Below are 21,936 nucleotides of genomic sequence, written 5' to 3'. Positions count from 1 at the left end.
GATTTGCCCACTAGGATGACCTGCGGAGTCCTTTAGCTGACATTTTCAGAGCTGCAGGTATGTGTGCCAGGCACTAGCTGAGTGCCTCACACGAGCTTTCTCTTGTATCCCTCAGGACAACTGTATCCGAGAGGTTTCAGTTTCATCTTTGTTCTACACTTTGGGAAGCTTAAATGTTGGGCATCTTACCTCAAGTTGCATAGCTTGCACGGTCGGGCCAATGCTGTGTGGGCTACTCCAAGCCTTACTACTGAATATCCGCCCTCAAACCCGGCAGCTCTGACATCACCTGGCTAAAAGGTCCAGATCCATCCAATGCGAATCTGACTTTAACAAGAACCCCAGGTGATCTGACTGCACACTAAACTTTAGGGAACATTGGGCTCAATCATTCTGCCATCAAGACTCTGCTTTAATGAATGCCAAGGGAGAGTTGGCAATCTCTCCCCTCGGTGACAATTTGGGGAAAGATACGTAATTGCGTTCTCTAAGAGCTACAGGAAGGAGATGGCCAACACTAGAGCTTGTTTTCTGACCAGTAAGGGTCGGGACCACTTCCAAAGGCAGCAGATCCCAAGCTACGGCAGGAAGCCAGAACATTTTCTTAATTTATTTCATTAAAAGTAGGGGCAGCTCCAAATGGGCAAGAGCCCATGGCAACAATCTTCTGGAGTTAGCTTCTCCGGCCTGGATTCCATTTTTCAAACGGAAGCCAAATATCAAGAGTATCAACACGCAAGATTTGGAGCCTCAAATAATAAATCGCTCTATCTTCAGCTGTTATTTGTACTGGACTAAGGATTGCTTAATTAATGGCAATTAATTAAACTAGTGTGCCCCTGTTTGTCAGTCACGCCCCGGGCTTAAGTGCAAACACTCGGCAGTGCTTCCAGGCGCGGGTCACCCGCCTTAGGTCCCGAATGCCGGGTGTGCCGCCTCTCCAAGCCCCTTTTACGGGCCGTGTCAGCCCTCTAGGCTGTGGCCCACAACACATCTCAGGCCACCGGTTGGCACTTGCTTCCGTGTTACCAGCTCAGCCCCGCTTTCTAAGGCCGGAAGCAGCGGCCTCAGGTCCATCCTCTCGGATCCGCCTGAGCCGCTTTCCGGCTGGGGTCGCCACCTGCACCCGCACCCGAGGGAAGGGGCGGCGCTGGCCTGGCTCTCCCGGGTGGACTCGCCGAGTGGCGACGGTGGCAGACGGCGGTCACGTGTGGCGATGCGGGGCGGAGCGCAGCCGGCCGGGTGGGTGGAGAAAACAAAGCCCCCAGCTGTCAGCCGCGGAAGGAGGCGACAGCGCCGGAGCAGGTGAGTCAAGTGCATTTAAAGCGGTACCGCCCTGGCGCACCCCACTGCTCTGGCATGGTGCTCCACCCCCGCCCCCAGGATAGGGCGCTGGCCTCGCCTTTTAGGCTGCAGGTCGTGATGCAAGCGGAGCCGAGGGTCCCCGAGCCCAGCAAGAAGTTGTTCAAGAGTCGGCGCTTTTGCCCGTGGGTTTGCACCCCGACGCGCTCCCCGCGACGTCCCCTCGAGGTCCAGCGCTTTGCACTCAGTGTAGAGCGGAGGGAGTCGGGGCTGCCACGCTGGCAGAAGCAAAGTGGACGGAGGGAAGGCGAGGGGCATTAGGGCAAGGGGACTTGGCGTTGCTGAAGAAGGGTTTCTGGGAGCGCGAAAATTGAGATCACCTGGCGGAGAGCGAGGGCGGGGGGGGGGGGACGCGTGGCAGGGTTGCGCTCTTTGGAGCAGACCAAGAAGTGTGCCGCGCGTTGGCTAGGCGGCTGGAGAACGGCCCTGGGACCCCTGCCTGGGCTTCCTCTCCAGCGGGGAGCAGCCTCGCCGCTCTCAGCGTCACTCTCCCTTACTCCGGTGGGCTAGAGAATCGGTAAAGGACTCCGCGTCCAGGCGGTTCTTGGGCAGGAAGCACCTAGCGCGCCGGACCGGGCCGCTCCGTCCCGCCTGCCGTGCCGGACAAATCCTCGGGCTCCACGCTTAGAAAGGCTGCGTCCGGGCCAGAGATCCCACAAAAGACCGGAAGGAGGGCTGGGTGCAGAAAGACCCTCCCTCCCTTCGGAACCATAGGGCTCTTGCTAACGCAGACTTTGAAACCCCAAAGGGCTAGTGGCTCTGGTCACTCCCCTGAGACGCTTGGCCAGGGTAGTGTCCAAGCAAGGCAGCGCTGCCACCTCGGAGAAAGGGCGGCTGCAGCCACTCCAGCGGGAGGCGCCTTTGTCTTAACCCCCAGTCCCCTTCTGGTAGTTCTGGGAACCGGTAGCTTGTGGAGTACTTAATATTCGGAAGTGAGCCATCCCTTCAGCTTGGCACTGACAGACGCTGTGCTTCCCTCCCTACCTTCTGCTCCATCACTCGCTTTCGTCCTGTCCTTTAAAAAAAAAAAGTGCCGGACCTACTAGGCAAGAGGCGGTCGCTAAAAGCACTTCAGTGCAGCCGGCCTGAGATCAAGGGTTAAGCGTTCAAACCCGCGCCACCTGCGCTCGCGGTTGAGGAGGAACTTCCGTGATTAGCATAGTATCTGCCCCAGGGCGGCGCTGCGAGGTGGGGTCAGTCTCTGCCCCACGAGGTGAAGCGTGCGGTACCGTCTGGGCTGAGGTCAGAGACAGCGCCTGATTTCTATCCGAGAGGACGCGCGGCTTGCAGCCTCGCTGAACGGGACACTGTAGGATGAAACAGAACAGAGATAAAAAGGTAACTGCGGGGAGCAGCGAGCGTTTGAGGTGCTTCTGTTGGCGAAGTTTTGTAGCAAGAACCAGGGGGCGGCTATAGGGTCCTGGTTGGCTAGCGCGTCTCTGGCAACGTCCCCTTGCTTCGCAATTCTTCTTTTCTGGCAAGCTAGTGAAACATTTCAGTTAGGGACTGTGTCTCAGTTTGGGGGCCCACCGAGGGGTTCTTCGGTAAACTTAGCTGGGAAGGTTTCCAGACGCTGGGAAAACCGTGGTTTTTCTGCAAAGCGCTCGTTGCTTAACTCAGCTGACTATTAAAATCACCTGCGGAGCTTTGGAAACTCCTGAGGTCCAAACCGCATCCTAAGGTATTTGAAGGCTGTTTGGGGGTGAGAACTAGGCGTGGGTGTGAAAGGGAGGGGAGCACTCTGCAGGTGATTCCACCTTGCAGCCAAGTTTGGGGACCCCTGCTGTCCCAGAGGGAGGAGTTCAGCCGCCGGCAGCAGCAGGCATTGTCAGGCAAGACGCCTGTTGAACCACTTTGAGTGGCTGAGAGAACAGATACTGAAACTGAGGTGCTGGTGACTAAGGTTCTGGAGCAGGCCACTCTCTTCGGGCAGCCTGGCGGATGGTGCCACCTACCAAATCATTTTTCCATTCCCTGTCTAATAATCTGTGGTTCCTGTTGGAAAGAGGGAAGGTCACTGTCCATGCCTGGTTTCCTTACTGTTGTTAAGGGAGACTCAAGAAAACTTTGATTCGTGCCATGACTCATGTAGGACAGCCAGTAGGGAAACCCGGCAGAAACAAACTCCCAGCAGCCTGGTGAGTCAGCAAGCTGCCTTCAGCGCCTGCTGAATAGGAAGTTACAGCAAGCAGCTCATTGACACACACGGACTCCACTCCTTTGAAAACACATTATAGTATTTGATCAGGATCTACTTGCTTGTAAGAGCCGCTCCCTTTTCCAATGTCCCATTCCATCTGCTTTATAGAATGCTCTCGCCTGTTAGGGGAAATGCAAAGCCGACTGGACATCTTGTGATTTGCTTGGTGGGTGGCACTATAAAAAACTTAGGGGAAAGTGTAAGTTGGTTTCGGTTATTTCAGTCATGTGACGTAGACAGAATGTGCACCACCTAAATTTGAATACAAAAAGTCAAACTTATTTAAAGATCTTCACAAAGTTTAGTGAGTAAATTTTGATTGTTTTTCAGATTTTGTATCTCTTTTTTTTAATTGATGCTGTCTTTGACAGATATAATCACACAGTGCTAATAAGAATTTCTGGGCCCAGGCATTTATCACAGTGGTTAAGAAAAATTGAGATGCCTGCATAGCACATTAAAGTACCTGGATTCAAGTCCTAGCTCGGCTTCTGGATCTAGCATCCTGCCAATGTGCACACTGGGAGGCAGCAGGTGATGGTTTAAGTCATTGAATTCATGCCACCCACAGAGAAGACCTGAATTAAGTTCTAGTTTCCTGGTCATGACTGGTCTAACCTGTACGATCACAGGCAGGTGGGGAGTAAACTAGCACATGGAAGATATTTATGTCTCTAATGTTCAAATAAAATGAAAATGAATTTTGAAAATTTTCATATGCAAAGATTTAAAAAGTCTCTGATCTCTGTCACCTTCAAAGGGGGACTGATGTGTACCTTTGATACTGAAAGATTCAAACAGTTTTGAAGAACAGTGTGATTCATTTTAGTCAGCTTATTTGTCAGAGGATGGTGTGTACCCAGCGCTATAACACTTACAAGTAGGCTAAAATGGGTAGGCTGGAAACAGAGGATCTTAACTTTAGAAGAGCTACCATATTTTTTTTTTTTTTTTGAGAATAAATAACTACCATCTTGTCTTATGACCTTCTATTTATTGAGTCTTTTAGTCTTATTAATCCAACAGGGCCTAAATGTAATTAGGTAGACAGTATTCCTAGATGCCAAATAGTGCAAGTAAACCAGCGTGGAGTGATGGTCCAAGGTGACTCTGCCAAGGCTACACCACTGGGTTATGGGCTCCAACACCTGTTACATCATCCAGATTTTGATGGAGTCTGGCCTGGCCAGATGAGATGCTTTCAGATTATCTCTTCCCTGCTTCAAATGGGAGAAACATACATTGTGCTTTCTCTGATCCTATTCTTAAATAAGTAACCTTTAGACCAGGCTAAGCTCAGTCCTTGGGCTTATCTACGTAACTGGAGCCATAGCTTCTTTAAATCTTTTCCCCAAGTTATAAAAGCATAAGCTCTGTTGTTTTAACAACCCTTTATGGTTAGTTCCACTCAGCCCACCCACCAACCCGCACCCCTGCAAAGCTTAAATGCCTTATTGAGCATCCTAAGAAGTCTTCCAGCTCTTGCTTGAATGTGTCTCCGTGGGAGCACATTCCAGTGAGTGGAAGCTCTTTGCAGCATTCACATGTCACAGGTAGCGAAGAGTGGGTTTTAGATGATTCACCTGCAACCACCTTAAACTGCTTCCAGCGTTCTGAAAAAACACTGAAGAGCAATTCCAGGGTGAATACTTAACTCTGTAGGAATATTTCATTTTTTCATCTTTCTCATACTTGTGAGAGCATTTGTATCCTTACTTGTTTTAGTACATGAGGGCGTACTTTAGGGATTTATTCCGACTTAGGAATTTTGATTGTCATTCATATACTTAAAACACAACATGGAAACTTGTTGCTTTTGGAAATAGTTGTTTTCCTACAGTATACATGTAATGTAAATTGCTACCTGCAATGGCAAAAACACCTGAGTTGTGCATGTTACACGAAGTTGTACATGTAGTCGTTAGCACCGCTAAAGGCTGACATTATGCCATGAACAGTCTCTGGTTAAAAATTTCAACTTGCTTAGATGTTGCCTTTCATAAAAGTTTCATTAGCCAGAACTTCCTCCTTTGGATGCCTTGTTCATACCAAAGACCGGAAACTTGCAAATGAGTTTCAGTTGTACTCATGTCGTGACTGTATGGGCCCTATCTTAGTGTCACTGATGTTCTCACCATGCCTTCTAGAATCAGTGTGTCTGTAGTTTAGAAACTAAAGAAACTAGAGGTTCCATTTTCATTGTACCAAATAGTGTGATCTAATTAGTGTAAATTTTAAGGGAGGTCCCTGACATATCTGAATATTTATGGGGATTGGCACAGTGGCTAAGAAAGCTAATTTTCTGCCTCTGTTGTTGGCAATCCATATGAACACTTGTTTGTATCCTGGCTGTTTGACTTCCTATCCAGCTCCCTGCTAATGTGTCTAAGAAAGCAGAAAATATGGCCCCTGCACCCACGTGGGAGAACCAGAAGAAGCTCTCGGCTCCTAGCTTCAGACCCTCCCAGCCCTGGCCATCGCCACTGGTTAGGGAGTGAACCGGAAGCTGGAAGATCTTTCCGCTTCTGTCTCTCCCTCTCTGCAACTCTGTCTCACACACAAAAAAATTTTTTTAATCCTTTTATTTCAAAGAAAAAAGATTTATTAATTTGGAATTACAGGGAGAGCAGAAGAGAAAGGGAGAACGCTTCCATTTACCAGCTCATTTCCCAAATGACTGTGATGACCAGGACTAGGCCAGACCAAAGCCACGAGCTTCATCCAAGTCTCCTACGTGTGTGCAGAGACCCAAGTACTTGAGCCATCCTCCACTGCTTTCCCAGGCATATTAGGGAGCTAGATCAGAAGCTGAATAAACAGGACACAAATGGATGCCCATATGGGATGTTGGCCTATCAAGGCAGCTTAATCTGATATGCCACAAGATCATCAACCCTAGTTGAATCTTGTTAAAACAAGAACAGGTGTGGATGTTGTAGCAGAGTGAAGCAGCTGCCTACAGAGCTGGCATCCCAGATTGATGCCGATTAGAGTCTCTTGCTCACTTCTCTTCAAATCAGGTTCTAAAATTAATAAAACATTGAGCTGGCCAATTTTATTAGAGCAAGGACTTAATAATTATCAGTTGTTTAAATAGGGACAAACTTTCAAAACTGTTTTGCTAATGGACTAACTTTTGATGTAGTTTCTCCTACGCATCACAGCAGGAATGACAACTGGCACTGGAATTAGGTGGAGGAAAGGAAATGAGAAAAGCCAGCGGGAAAGTGAAATAATGCCTTTGAGTTTTGTTACTGTCTGAAATTCTTAACAAAGATATCGAAAGTATAGCGGTAAAAGTGAAATCAGAGCTAATTGCTCTCTTTGAAAGCTGAGGGAAGGTGCTTGCAGCCACTGATAAGCAAAAGGTGAGAGTACCTGCAGCTGCCTTAACAATTCCTTTTTTTTTTTCAAAGATTCTTTAAACCAAATCAAATAATTCATGATCCATCTGGAAATCACCATCTCCCGTTGTTTCCGGCTATCCTACTGATTTCTTACCCTCTGTAAGGTGACAAGGAGCTCGGGAGAAGCCTGGCTCTCCTCACCTGCCCTCCCCGCAAGAAGTGGTTGGTCGAAGTCTGTGGGTTTCATTCTCAGCTTGTCCTCCAGCACTGTTGTTCTTCAAAGTGTACACAGATCTCTTAAGAGGAGCTGCCACAAATCAACATCAATAATAGACAAGGACTCTGTATGTCACTGTCAAGTCCAGCAAATGATTCCCTGTCCACAAAATGTTTATTCTCCCTCCATGCAGCTGTCCCCTCAGTGCCTCGAGATAAGATAGAATGTAGGAATATGTTTTAATCTGAGATTGTCAGATAAAATACAGAAGAAATACTCAACAGTGAATTTCAGATCAGCAAAGGTTTATTTTTAGTGTATATTCTGTATATTGTAAATATTACATGGGATCTACTTAAACTAAAAATTTTATTCTATATTTAAATTTTACTGGGTATATCATTTTGTTGTCTTTTGCTTTTATTTATTTATTTATTTATTTATTTTGCTGAATTTAACAATTCTACCTTTTACATAATACATTTCGAGTAGCTAGCTTTCCTGATCTAGCCAGTATCTTATCTGAGGCAACATTTCTGTGATAATAGTTTAAAATATCTGAGCTACCTTCAGCTATCAAAAGAAAACAATCAGGTAATTAGCTGAAACTTGTCACCTAATTTGCTTAATTAAAAGGGAAATAAAACCAGGAGCAAGTGCTTGGTCTAGCTTCCACCTGCTTCCCACATTGGAGCCCTTGAGTTCCCAGGCCTCTGGCTCCTACTAACACAGACTCCGGAAGCACGAGGTGACGGATGACTCATGTGACTGGTCTCCTTGTGTGGGAGAACTGGGTTGAATTGCTGTATCCCTGTTCAAGCCACTGTGACAATGTGGGAAGTGGACAGGTGGCTGGAAGCTATCTCTGTGCCTTTTGAATTAGTATGTTTTTTAAATTTTTTGATTAAGAAAAGTCAATCAGAACTAGAAAATCATTTTATGAGCTATTTTACAATACTGTCTATTCTTTTACATACCTTTTAATATGATATTTCAATAGGAAAGTTATTTGTTCCATTGGAACAGCATAGGGAATCATTATTGATCCTACTATGTTGCTAATCAAAGTGATTCCAGATCATTCCAATGAGACCTCACTATCTGTGAGGTCTGGAGCTGTAACATCAGCCTCACATAGGAGGTGCTCGAAAATGCAGCACATCAGATCCACCCCAGACTTTCTCAATCAGTATCTGGGCTTTATCAGTGACTCATATGCAGGCTGTTTTAGAAGCCCTAACCTGGAGGATTCACTTTTTCACACATTTTTGTCTTTTTAGATATCTTGTTGAAATGATCCTCTTTTAACACCTAAGAAAAATTAGTAAATAAATATCAAGATATGCAGCCATGCTATTTTCTTTTCAGTCATCTAAAAACGTTAAAATTATCTAGTATGGTTTTATAATGAGCCTAAATCAAATAATAAGATGAAGTTTTTTTGTAAAAGACTCTCATGAACTTGAATGTATCTTTTAAATAACATTGTGTTGTCATTGATTAATAATCTATAACTTAGGTGGCCATACTTTTTGATCCTCAGATCACCAGCAAAGGCCTGTTCTACATCTTCATTTCAGGGACTGTAACTTACATAGGAAGCTATGCACTGATACCCCATTCACATATTTCTTTTTTGCAGACTTCTTTATTGTTACTGAAAAGATGGATTTACAGAGAGGAGAAACAGATCTTCCATCTGCTGATTCACTCCCCAAATGGCTGCAGTCACCAGAGCTGAGCTGATCAAAATGCAGGAGACAGGAGCTTGTTCTGGGTCTCCCGTGTGGGTGCAGGGACCCAGTCACTTGGGCCATCTTTGACTTTTCCCAGACCATTAGCAGGGAGCTGGATCTGAAGGGGAGCAGCTGGGACACAAAGCAGAGCCCATGTGGGATGCCAGTGTTGTAGGAAACAGCTGCATCCACTGTGCTGCCCCCTTATTTTTTTTTTATAAAATTATAGTGTATAATAAAAAGGATCTTGTTATTGGAACAGGACAACGAAATGGCCTAAGGTTTAAAACTCATTCTGTTGCTGACTGGGTGATCCTTCATCAGCCCTTCAATTGAATTTTCTCACAGTCAGCTGAAGATTGGAGCCTGCCATTGTTTCATGAGTTTTTTGTCAAGAACAAATTTGATAATTGTGTGTTTGTGTGTGTGTGTGTGTTCTGGGCATGGTCTGTTGTGAGGCATTAACTTGCTTCACCTCCTAGCCATCTTGTGCACCTGTCTCTACAGGGTGGCTTAGGTGGCCTCTGTGGGATTGCCTTTCACTCCCATGTGTGTAAATTGGTTAGGGATTGCAAGGGATGTCTGCTCTTCTGTACATCGAGTGCAGCTCTTGACATATGAGAGTTCGTTTTGGAAAATTGTTTCACCTTTTTCCAGCAAGGCTGTTTTGGAGATGGGAGTTGGCACTGCACATAAGTCTGGTGTTGGGAAGTAGGATGCTGGCCTGGGGCCATCTTCCTCATGAGTATTATGGTCTTGACCATGGAAAACACCCCTGGTAGGGGACATATATCTGCAAACCATTTCTGGAAATCTGCTGAACTTTATCCCATCTGCTTTAAACATTGACCTGTTACGTCCCAGTATCTCTGGGAAGAATTGTGCTGAGAGCACAGGTTGATCAGCTGCCAGGCGTAGGTAGGTAGTTAGAAGAGGGGTGCAGATGTGGTTGTCTGACAGGAGAAATACCGGTTGATGTTGGCAAGGAGAAATGGTGCAAAGCCTGAAAACAAATGAAACAGGTGTTAGGACACTTGTGTCTGGAATCATAATGTAGAGCACTTTTTTAATTTAAAAAATAATAATAAACCAAGGTAGACACTTGGCAAAGCAATTACGTCACCAACGGGATGCCCTCCTCCCACATTAGAGTGTTTCATTGAGTCTGGTACACTCCACTTTCAGTCCAGATTTCTGCCAGTTGGTGCCCTGAGAGGCAATATGTCCCTGAGTCCTTGCCACCTGCAGAAGAGACCCTGATTGAGTTTGGCTTTTTGCTGCCACCTGGCCCGGCTTGACTGCTGCAGCCACTTAGGGAATGAACCAGCAGATGGGAGATTTCTCTATCCATCTCTTTCTTTCTGCCTTTCAAGTAAGACAAAAACAAATTCTGAAAATGTAAGAATTAACTATTATGTATAAAATTTCAGGATGTGACATCTCTTCCATATGCTGCCACTCATGACAAATTTTCTCTCTCCTACATTTAAAGTCAACTACTGATCCCTTGAGGGGTTTTATTTTTCCAGAAGTTTGCTTTAAAGTTCCAGGAAGTCAAAAATGTAGGTACTTCTACATTGGTGTTTCCCAACTTACGTTAAAACTGAGCAATAAATACACAGAAGGTGCTCTTGGTGTCTGCATGGCTCACTTGGTCTTTTCATCAGGGAATAATCTGTGACCTGGGAGACCATCTGAGGGATGCAGCTTCCTCTCCTGACCCGCTGTTTGAAAGTAGTAGGAGGCCGATGAGGGCTTTGGGGGCAAATAGTGTCCAGAAACAAGAAACATCTGTCCTAAAGGGCTATTGTCTGCCTTCTTTGAAAGGAACAAGGCGCTCCTGGTACTGCTACCAGCAGCTCTCACAATCAGCCACACAGACCCAGGGCTAAACGCAGCATCGTTCTATTCCAGAGTGTGTGGGTTTTTTGCCCCTCTTGGTGACTCCTGCTGTATTTACCCATCACCACAGACACCAACGCCAGTGGAACTGTGAATCAGTCAGGGTCATCTGTGCTATTGGAAGAACATGTTAGGCTGCCTTTGTGAAGTCTATCCTGAAACTGCTCATGGCAGTTTGCTCAGACAGGGACCTTGGGTGGAGTTTGTAAGTCCTGTTGACACCTTTAGTGCGTACTTTGTTGAGCAATCTGGCACAAGAGAAGTGTGCAGGAAGAGTAGGAGAGTGTGATCTGCAACCTATAACATCAAGGGACCTGAGTCATGTTTTCCCGTGTGGTTTGTGACACGTCTCAATGGAAAGATTTTTTTTGTAACAATGTATCTTTGTAAGGCTTAATGGTGTTGCAAAGGTTGCTCTTGAACTCTGAAAGCTATGTAGTTTTTTTTAAAAACTTATTTTTCACATTTTGGAAGTTTGTTTTTATTATTATTATTATTTTTTTTTTGATTTATTTCTTTGTGGGCCTGGCATGATAGCCAGTGGTTAAATCCTTGTCTTGTAACCACCGGGATTCCATATGTGCACTGATCCATGTCCTGGCTGCTCCACTTCCCATCCACCTCCCTGCTTTGTGTTCTGGGAAAGGGTTGAGGACGGCCCAAAGCCTTGGGACCATGCACCCATGCGAGAGACCCAGAAGAAGCCTCTTACTCTTGGCTTTGCATCTGCTTAACGCTAGCTGTTGCAACCATTTGCAGAGTGAACCAGTGGACAGCAGAAGGTCTTTGTCTCTCCTGTAAATCTGGCTTTCCAATAAAAATACAATAAATCTTTTAAAAAATATTTCTTTGTTTGAAATGGCCACAACAGCTAGAGCTGGGCCAGTCCAAAGCCAGGAACCAAAAGCTTCTTCTGGGTCTCCCATGTGGGTAAGTCCAAGCATTTAGGTCATCTTCTGCTGATTTCCCAGGCATGCTGGCAGGGAACTGCATCAGAAGTGGAGCAGCCAGGACAAGAACCGCTGCCAACAAGGGATGCCAGCATGACAGGTGGCAGCTTTGCCCATTATACCTCAGCTCCAGCCCTGGTTATTTTTTATATAAATGTTAGTGTCAATAATCTTGGGCTTTGGCGCTACCCTATAGATAATTTTGTGTAACTTTAGAGACTCTGCCCCTTGATTTCTGAATCTGAAAAAAATTGTGTGTGTTTGTTACTTATGATCATCATTAGAGTTTCCAGAAATTAAAAAATTTAAAGAGTTGAGAAATGATAAACAGGAAGTAGTTAGCTACTAAAATACCCAAAAGGTAATGTGAGTTAAGGCAAAGCATGGTTGCCTCAGACTACCTCCCTTTGCTAAAAGTTAAAATGTAAAATTATTTTTTTAATTAATTTATTTTATTGGGAAGGCAGACCTACAGAGAGAAAGAGAAATAGAATGATCTTCCACCCGCTGGTTGATTCCCCAATTGGTCAGAACGGTTAGAGCTAAGCCGATCCAAAGCCAGGAGCCTCTTTGGGTCTGCCACATGGATGCAGGATCCCAAGGCTTTGGCCGTCATCCACTGCTTTCCCAGGCCACAAGCAGGGAGCTGGATGGGAAGCAGGCCATTGGACTAGGAACCGACACCCATATAGGATCCTGGTGCATGTAAGGCAAGCACTAGGCTACTACTGGGCCCTAAAATTTTAAATCTAAACTGTGATCCTCAGTCAAAACTTACACAGTAAGTGTAATTATTTTATTATTAACAAGAGGTCAGTTTTGGCTGATTTCCTAAAAAGAGGCTTTTTCCCCCACCTGTGCTAAGCCATGTGACCCAAAACAGCTTAACTCGGTGCTGTGGTCTCCAGCTTCATCAATAGAATGAGCACCATACCTCCTCCTTCTAGGCTCTCCCCACCAAATATTCCAGTGCCCTGAAGATTTGTTAGCAATTTATCATACTAATTATAAAATAGAATAGGAAATGGACTGGAAACTATTTCTTTGATAAATTCACAAATTTTTACACGTGAGGGAAATATATAGTTTTGGTTATCCAATAGCACATTGAACTATTTAAATTGGAATGGGTAGAGACAGTGATAGGTTTAAATGTACACATAACATATGGAGAACGTTATTATAACTCCTTGAAATCCAAAAGCAAGTGTGATTTCTGGCGGAGCAGATGAATTTTTTAAAAGCTTCTACTCAGGAACATTCCAGAATTCACATTTCCTGGGCACATGACTGTAAGCATTGGATCATTTTCCCATCAGTCAGCCTGAGCTGAGAAATGAAAAGGTCATATAGTGCATGGAAACAGTGGAATTACTGACCAACTCTGGCAATGAGTTGTATTGCATTGCCTCAAAACATAGGTGAAGGCAGGAAGCAGGAATCCAATGGTTACTGAACAATTACTAAGCAATGATCTGGCACCTGCCTGAGGCACCAGAGCACACAAGAATAGAAAGAATATAGATTCAAAACACAAGAATTGAACCAGCTGTGGGGACAGCTTTCCTTTTAGCCTAAAACATGGATACTTCAAAAAGTAAAAGACTGGACTTAAAAGGTGAGTTTGCCTTGGTGCAAAGCATTCTGGAGATCCATGCATTGTTTTTTCATGATAAATTTTCATGTACTTGCATGAAGACCCTACAGTCAAAGGGAATTTCCCAGAAGTACACAGAAAGCCAGGTCCCATCTGCTGGGACCTGAGTCAAAAGGCTCTGATTGCCAGGACTGGGTTGAGGCTAAAACCAGGAGCCAAGAACTTCATCTAGATTTCCCAGATGAGTGACAGGAACTCTATTCCATCACTACTACCTTCCAGAATCTGTCATTAGCAAGAAGCTGGAGTCAGGAGCGAGAGGTGGGCACTGAAGCCAGGTAGTATGATATAGCACATGGACATCTTAGCCTTTAAGATATAGACTTGCAACCTCTTTCCAGCTAAGAATGTAGTAAAACCACATGTCAGCAGTGGTAACTAAAGAAAATAGTTGTTGGAGTTTTTTTTAATGGTCCCAATACCTGGAAATTAAAGCCAACAGGTGCACAAGGAGGGATTAGTGGCATGCAAGGTCTTCCCCTGCCTGGGCAATAGTGCCTGCTCCTGTTCTCTGAATTCTGGAGGTACAATCAATACCAAGATACTTTTCACTCCTGGTAGAAATGACTGCAACTAGCTGTGTCCACCTATTCTGAATGTCTGGCATAATCAGTGTATTCTAACAGGAAATCTCCCAAAATCAGTATATGATCATCTGAAATATATGTTTTTTCTTAATTATAACAAGTAGAATCATAGAGCTACAGGCAACTTAGAAGTCACCTTATTTAATCTTGTTGTTTTATAGATGGAAAAGTGAGGCATAGATTTAAAAAAAAAGCTAAAATTACTTTTTTGCAAAGTTTTCAAGTTTTTAGTTCATACTTGGCTTTGAACAGTGTTTGCTAGGACCTCTGAACTTCCTCTTGGCTCTTAGGAACATTGCACTGATGGAGAAGATCAAAGGACATGTTAGCTGTCCTTGTAGAAAGCAAAAAGGAAGCATCTTGTGGGATGAAGAGGCCCAGGTTAGAAAAAGCAACTTCTCTATGAGTCAAAAGATTTAAAGTACTATGTTAAAGGAAATGGTGACTACAAGGCATGTGTCAAGCTTCTGTGCTACCACCATGCAACATAAAGGTGGCAGATGTTTCATTTTTAATCAAAAGATAAAAGTTCAATTCTTTTTGTAGCTGCCAATGTTAAAGAAAGGGTGGCCAATCAGTGGTTTTACCAAGGTCATTTATTGAAGAACAGCCAGCAAAAGAGGCCTCAGTGGGCCAGAGAAGCCAGTGAGAATCCTGTCTGAGCCATTCCTTGGGGCCCCTTTCATCAAGACTAAGTCTATGAGATCCCTTAAAATAGATAATCTTTCCTGTTCTATTTTAGCTCTTGGTTTTCCCTAGATTTGATTCCATTTTAATGCTTCTGGCCCCTGTAATGTTTACATCCAGTTGCCCAAGGAAATATGTACAAACTTAATAGTAAAAAGCAGATTTTCCATTTATCTGGAAATTCCCAGTTGCTCAAGAATCCTTATATTTCTGGTATTGGCAGTCACTTCCCCCCCGCCCCCGAGTTTGGAAAGGAAGGTGCACCAAGAGAAGACATGATTACTTGCTCACTGATTAGGTTGGAAAGTATAGGCAATCTCAAAAGTCATTTTGAACTTAACACTAGTAGGCAGGATGATGGCCTAAGTATACTATGCAGTTGTAAACACAGTGGTGAAAAGTGCAAAGTTTTCTGGGTAAGAAATTCATTGTTTTTAAATATTATGTATTTGAAAGGCAGAGCTAGGAAAGGGAGGTGGGAAGGGAGGGAGATCAGTCTTCCATCTGTTGGTTCATTACTCAAATGGCTGCAGTGGCCAGAGCTAGGCCTGTCTGAAGCCAGGGATATCTTTGGATCTGCCTCATGGATGCAGGGGCCCAAACATTTTGGTCATCTTCATTGTCTTCCCAGGCACGTTAGCAGGGAACTGAAGTAGAAGTGCAGTAGCTGGGACTAAACTAGTGTCCATATGTGACACCAGCAGCTGTATCTACTACACCACAGCACTGGCACATTGTTAGCTTTTCACAAAGCTTAGCAGGACATGTGGACATCCTTTCTTCTCTCCAGCACCCTAGCTATATGTGTGGTGGCTTTGGCCAACTTAGTATTCTACACAAGGAAAAATAATGGTGGCTCTTTTGAGAGTGCTCATGTAACTAGATCCAGAACCAGCCATTCAGGTCAGTAGATAAGAAATCATAAACCTTAGCTAAAGCCCGAATGCATTTGTATAAATTAATTCATCAGTTAGGTGCATATCACCTTGAGATGAAGAACACTTTCCCCAAGGATCTGAGACATGGAATGAGTATATTACCCCAGGGAGGTTAGGATGTGATAAGAGATACAACAAAAAGTAATGTACCCCAAAGATAGACATTACCTCCCTAATTTTGCTTTGATCCATTATTGGTTGCAAGAACTGTGCTGTACATTTGTTTATTTGGACAGGGATCATCTGAGTGAGTAGTCTAAGTGTATGTCAGCTTGTCACAGCTGCAGGTGTGGGGAACAGCTCTGAGGAAGAGGGGTCATGTGTCCCGCAGCTCAAAGTGTGGTTCACCGAAGAGGGGCATCAGCATCACCCAGAAGACAGAATCTCAGACCCCACCCCAGGCCTAGTGCATCACACTGTGCATGGTAACAAGATTCCCAGGTGATTCAGTCAGAAAAGTACTGCTAGGTGCAAATCTGTGAAGTTAAATTCTTATTGCCATCTCGTTAACTGACTTTCAGACTCTGTACATAATCCAAGAGAACAGCAGTTACACTTTTGCCATTTGTTGTTCTTTCAATACCAATGCATTCAAAACTCCATAATGGAATTATCTATTCATGTGTAGGTTTATACAACTATACTGTATGCTTGTTGGTGGCCAAACTGTATTGTTCACTCATAAAGCCTCAACCCTGACTTGGTGCCTGGCACATGAGGGGTGCACAAGGCTCCTTATGCGTGGGCAATGGGATAGGAGAGAATAATGAATACAAGATTGCACACTGAGCTAGATTTGACTCTGCCATTTAGTATGGCTTGACAGTCCCCAAGGCAGAAGCGCCAACAAGTAAATGCACTCAGCTAAAAGCTGCACACAGTGGACCTATAGCAGAAGTGACACAAGAATTACAGGTGCAAGATCTGGGTGAGATCATCTGTGTGGAAAGTGCTGTTTGTCATTCCATCAGCATTGACGTCTTCACATCAGCTCCAGCAGGAAACTCCTAGGCAGGGGTTGAGAGGGCATTCCTGTGCATGGCTGCAGGTCCCATCCACTTACCAACACTCTTTGCAGACTCCACTAAAAATGTAAAAACAAAACAAAACAAAACAAACCACAGGAGTTTAAGAAGATTTCCACAGAGACTAACACAAAAGTGGGAGGGTTATGCTTCTTTGGATAAACACCCCTGCCACCCTCCATCCTCAGTGTCCCTGCAGCTCTCTGTCTTACAGGGTCGAAGTCTTAGACTTCACACCATCTTCAACACTTATTACATGACTGTTAACTTTCTTTAGGAGATCTGAGAAATAACAAATTAGTACCACAGGATCTATGAAAGGCAGGGTTTTAGTTTCCATCATGACCCAGACACTGAACTTGAACTCTAGTCTCTGAAATTGGACCTGACATTGTATCTCTCCTGGGCTTCTTTCCCACTTCACATTCCTCTGCGTTCCAGTGTCACTCATACATAGGAGGAAAGAACCGTTGTATTCCAGCTACGCTCTTTTCAAGGATAATTGATTATAAATGAATACAAGAACAGGTTCAAATAATACAATTAAAAACACTTCACAAAATTACGATGCAGATGACATTTCGCATATATACAGTTTGCCTTACCATTTTTATGGCCCCCGTATGCTTCCACTGTGCCATTCTGCTGGTTATTGCCTCATTTTTAAGAAGAATTTTACTCTTTCAGTTTTAGCACTCTGCCTTGATTCTAGAATAGAAGGGGCACTTTCATTCTGGTTCACATGGGAAGTAGCAGATGGGTAGATGAAGATTCCAAGAAATAAAAGAGGTTAGGCTATGTTCTTATGAGAAGAACTGGATTTCTATTTTATTGTTGCTATCCTTTTAGATAGTATCTTCAGATTGTCTTTTAAGCTTAGAAATCCAAGCCACATGACTTAGGATATTATTATCATTCATTGTAATCCCTTTGATTAGCGTGCTGCAAGGTTTTAGAGGTCCCTCAATGTATAGTAGGGCCATTTGGTAGTTTGTTTCTCTCTCTGAAGGACAGGCATGAGTTTCACCCGACTTAATGCCCAAGACACAGTGTCATTTGACCTCATTTGGTGCTTGTAGATACCTCCTGTGGTTTTGGGTTTCCCTGGTGTGTGCTCTGCTCTGTGCTTCCTGGCAGGCATGTCCTGGGAGAGTTGGGCTTGGCAGGCTCAGGCCTCCCTCTGTTACCGTTGGAGAAGCCTCTGAGCCTGAACCACACCACTAATTGTGGTGATACTTGCTGGGGTGGGGCTCCCTGGAAGGCTGATATCAGTGAGCATGAGGCACGGGATTAATAGCCCGTGACCTGCTCTTAATGTTCACAAACTATTCCTCAAAAGCTGTGAGCTTACCACATGCTAGACTATGGCTTACACCAAGAGCGATGCAATGTCTCAGCATGGCCATGGAGGACCTGAAATTCAGGAGATGACTTGTTCTAAAGCTCCAAAGGAAATGTAGTCATATCCTAAGAACAGGACCTGGGCTCAGACCCCACTGGTGGTGGTCTGCTCTTGGAAAAACCGTGAATAGCTGAGGAGGTGGAAATACTGTCTCTCTTGGTGGGGAAGACTTTAGATTTACTTATTTATGTATATATTTAAAAGAATTACAGAGAGAGGAGTGACACAGATCTTTTCATGTGTTGGTACACTCCCCAAATGGCTGCCCCCACTGGGGTTGGGCCAAGCTAAAGTGAGAAACCAGGAACGCCAAACTGGTCTCCCACTCACATGACAGTGGCCCCAGAGTTTGAGCCATTTCCTGCTGTTTTCCTAGGATCGTGAGCAGGGAGCTGGATCAGAAGTAAAACAGCTGTAACTCAAACTACTGCTCATGTGGGATGGCACCCTGGAAGGCCACCACTTAATCTCCTATCCCCCAGTGCTGGCCCCAAGAAAAGTGTTTTGTTTTTCTGAAGCATCTCATAGCCTAACATGATTAGAAATACTTTCCCATCAGTCTTCCTCCTGTTACTCCAGACATGGAGGTCTGAGTCTTTTGTTGGGGGCTGAAAGGAGAGATTCATAGCTGGGCCACATGTTCTGCTACTCTGCCTTAGATGCAGGGTGCTAGAGATAATGGGTTTGTACAATGAGAGAGTTTGAGATTCTAGAGGATGGAGGAAAATTGTACTTTTGTAGAAACGGAGAATATGCTTTGTTAAAGAGTTGGACCATGTCATGCTTTTTATCCTGACAAAGACATTTCATTTTTTTCAATAAAAGCAAAACCAACAAACAAGCCCAGAGAAAGCAGCTGGCTTCCGGCTGCTCATTTCTAGCCCTCCAAGTGATAGAAGACTCAGCCAATTGGTCTTTTCTAACGTTAGGGAAACTAGACTATGGCTTACATCTTAGTGTGTTGGTGATAAAGCGTATGTCCTTGTTTGGTATGTGGTCCAGTTTAGCATACAGAACACCTGATTTATTGTCCACAAAACACAAAGGATAAAATTCTCTGCTTGTGCAAATAACATGTAGGAATTTTGAAAGTTTCTGGTTAATATGAACTTGAGGGCATAAACGATCACCACAGTAGATCCATTTGGTATTTAGAACTCTTTCCTGGATTTGAATGTAGTTTCAATATTTTGAATATTAGTTAAAACTGAAAGATAAATATGGAAGGAAAAGGAGACAACAGCAGAGAAGTTTCTGAGACAGGCAGAATCAGACAGGAGGGAGTTGAAACCAGCTTTTGAATGCTAAGAATGTTGGTAAGATTTTTTTCCCTTTGACCTGTGCAAAGTGGAGCAAATCTGTGACCCCCATCTTTCCCTCTTCCTCACGGCCTCTCTGACATTGCAAGAAAATTTAAAAAGTGAGATATCATGTTCAATTCCAGTTTCTAATTTCCTGGTTTTTTAAAATTTCTTGAGATAATTGAACATTAATATGTAGTTGTAAGAAAAAAAATAGAGATTTCCTGTATCCTTTATTCCCCACCCCTTGCCCCAGCACCATGGGAACACACCCGCAGTGCAAGATCAACACCAGAACGTCTTCATTGATACAAAGTAAGCACTAGTTCCTTCAATCAAGGAAACGTGTGTTGCCCTTTCCTAATCAGAATTTTTCTCCTCAAGCCCCTATCCTCTCCTTAACCTCTAGCAACCATTAATTTGCATTCCCAGTTTCTATAGTTTTCTTATTCCATGCAGTATCTAACTCTTGGGGATTGTATTTTTCACTCAGCATAATTCTTCAAGGGTTTCATAATTCTCAGGCGGTTGCTTGTATCCATAGATGATTCTGTGTTTGTTGCTGTGTAGTCTTATTATCTGCCTTGCATAAACTAAGGACAAAGTTGTCACCTCTCGTTCCCGCTCCTGTAAAACTCCTCTCCACATCTGGCTTCCTCTCCCCTCCCCTAGTCTGTCTCCCCTGCCCTCTTCTCCCCTCTTATTTCTTGTTTTCCCTCCTCTCCTCGGTCCTGAAGGCTAAAGTCCAAGATCAGAGGGTTCACATCTGACGAGGCCCATCACGTTGAGTCATCTGCTAGCAGAAGAAACAGTGCAGAGGAGAGATAGGGAATGGGAGGAAGAAGAGAAGAACCCAGTCATACAGTAAATAACACACTTCCCCAGTAGTGGCATTGATCTTTGACACAGCTCTGCCCTGAAGACCTCATCATCTCTGAAATTTAAAAAAAAAAAAAAACAGTCAAATGAACTGCTAGTGGGATTCAGTGAACCCACCTCATTCATAGTTTTCGCCACTCTGATAGTCATGTCTCAGGGTGGTTTTGATTTACATTTACCTGGTGACTAGTGGTGTTGGCGACCAATCCGTGTGCTTACTTACTCCCTGCATGTACTCTTCATGTCCTTTGCCTAATTTCCGATTGAATTATTTTCTATTACTGGGCTTTAAGGGTCTGTAAATATTCTAGATACTTGTTCATAAAGTTTGTAAATGTCTTTATGTTTGCTTCACATGGACAAAATGTTTCATTTTGGTGAAGTCTGATTTATCGATTTTCCCTTTCACAGATTATGCTTTGGGTATCAAAGCTAAGAACTCTCTCCTGGGCTCTAGATCCCAAAGGCTTTCTCCTGCCATTTTCCTCACAGTTTCTTCATGCTGTAATACATTTTAGGCTGAAATATAAATATCTATATATACACACATATATAGATATTACATATATATAATATAATATGTTCAAAATGTAGTAGAAAATGAATATTATGAAAAAGCATTTCATGGATTTCTTGTATCTAAATAAGCACTTAATTTTGTTTTTTATCAGTGTTCTCAAGTCCCCTCATATAGTACACACGTAATAACTGCAGTGGTTCAAATGGAAAAGGAAAAAATCTATGTGTCACTGTGAACCCTCTCAGCGAACGTTGAGTGGAAAGGATGGACTCTCACTCTGGCAACTCTGTGCATAAATGATCATGTACACATTCCAGGTCCTGTGCTGACAGCAAGAGAAGAACACAAACCCTACTGGTGCTTCCAGTCTACACCAGAGCTTTTAAAGTGTTACGATAATGGGCATGTGTATGTAAAAGAGAAGATGCTGGGGTCCTTCCATTTCAGTTAAAATTATCACTTTTGGGGCTGTGGTGGTGGCATAGCATCTGATCCTCCAACTACAGCACCAGCATCCAGTATGGGTGATGGTTCGTGTCCTGGCTGCTCCACTTCCCATCCAGCTCCCTGCTTATAGCTTGGGAATACAACAGAGGATGGTGCAAGACCTTGAGCCACTGTACCCATGTACAAGACTCGGAGGAGGCTCCTGGCTCCAGGTCAGCTCTGGCCATTTGTGGAAGTCAATCAGCAGATGGAAGACTATTTCTCCTTCTCACTGTAAATCTTCAAGTAAAAATAAATGAATTGGAAAAAAAAAAACCTTCCTATCTGTAATATTAGGCACATTGCTCTGTTACCTGAAGCCTCAGTTTCTTCACTTCCCCTGGGGTGGTCCTGAGGACTAAGTAGATAAAAAGGTGTAAAATGATTGCCACACAGGATGCTCAATGAACAATCTCCTTCTTCTTCAGGCGGATGCATGCAGCTGCTGGAAGATTGGCAGTAGGCTGCTGTCAAAAGAGAAAAAGCTTGATTGTACACAAACAATGCCAGATTTTCCAAGGCCTAATAATCTGCTTTATAAACTGGAAGCCTCTGTTCCTGCTTGCTTCCTACACTGCTGGCCAAAGCTTTACCTACTGGCGTAGCTGCTGGCAAACCATTCAATAAAGAAGGCAAATGATAGTTTTTTTTTCTGGTTCATTCAACATTTCTGGGAGCATGGAAGACTAAAGTAAAAAAAAGGGGGGGGGACTGACATGGATTGAAATTAATGTTTTCTA

The 21,936-nt window shown here is 44.0% G+C and overlaps 1 protein-coding gene across 3 annotated transcripts in view; it reads left to right on the top strand.

Moving 5' to 3' along the window:
• Positions 1-1,249: 1,249 nt before the first annotated feature.
• MAPRE2 (microtubule associated protein RP/EB family member 2) overlaps positions 1,250-21,936 on the top strand; it is a 152,474-nt gene continuing 131,787 nt past the window's right edge. The window contains exon 1 of one of the 3 annotated variants that reach the window (XM_058676758.1): positions 1,250-1,305. Coding sequence is in view for 2 of the 3 variants with exons in the window: in XM_058676757.1 (XP_058532740.1) it covers positions 2,677-2,700 (24 nt within the window). In the remaining variant the exon portion in view is untranslated. Of the gene's footprint in view, positions 1,306-2,564; positions 2,701-21,936 lie in introns of those variants that run through there. The other 2 variants (XM_058676757.1, XM_004579551.4) reach the window with 2 other exon arrangements.

Source organism: Ochotona princeps, chromosome 18 (genome assembly GCF_030435755.1).
Source record: "Ochotona princeps isolate mOchPri1 chromosome 18, mOchPri1.hap1, whole genome shotgun sequence".
In the NCBI taxonomy this organism is placed as follows: Eukaryota; Metazoa; Chordata; class Mammalia; order Lagomorpha; family Ochotonidae; genus Ochotona; species Ochotona princeps.
Note: the sequence above shows the minus strand (reverse complement) of the source record. Positions and strands in the feature narration are given on the sequence as shown.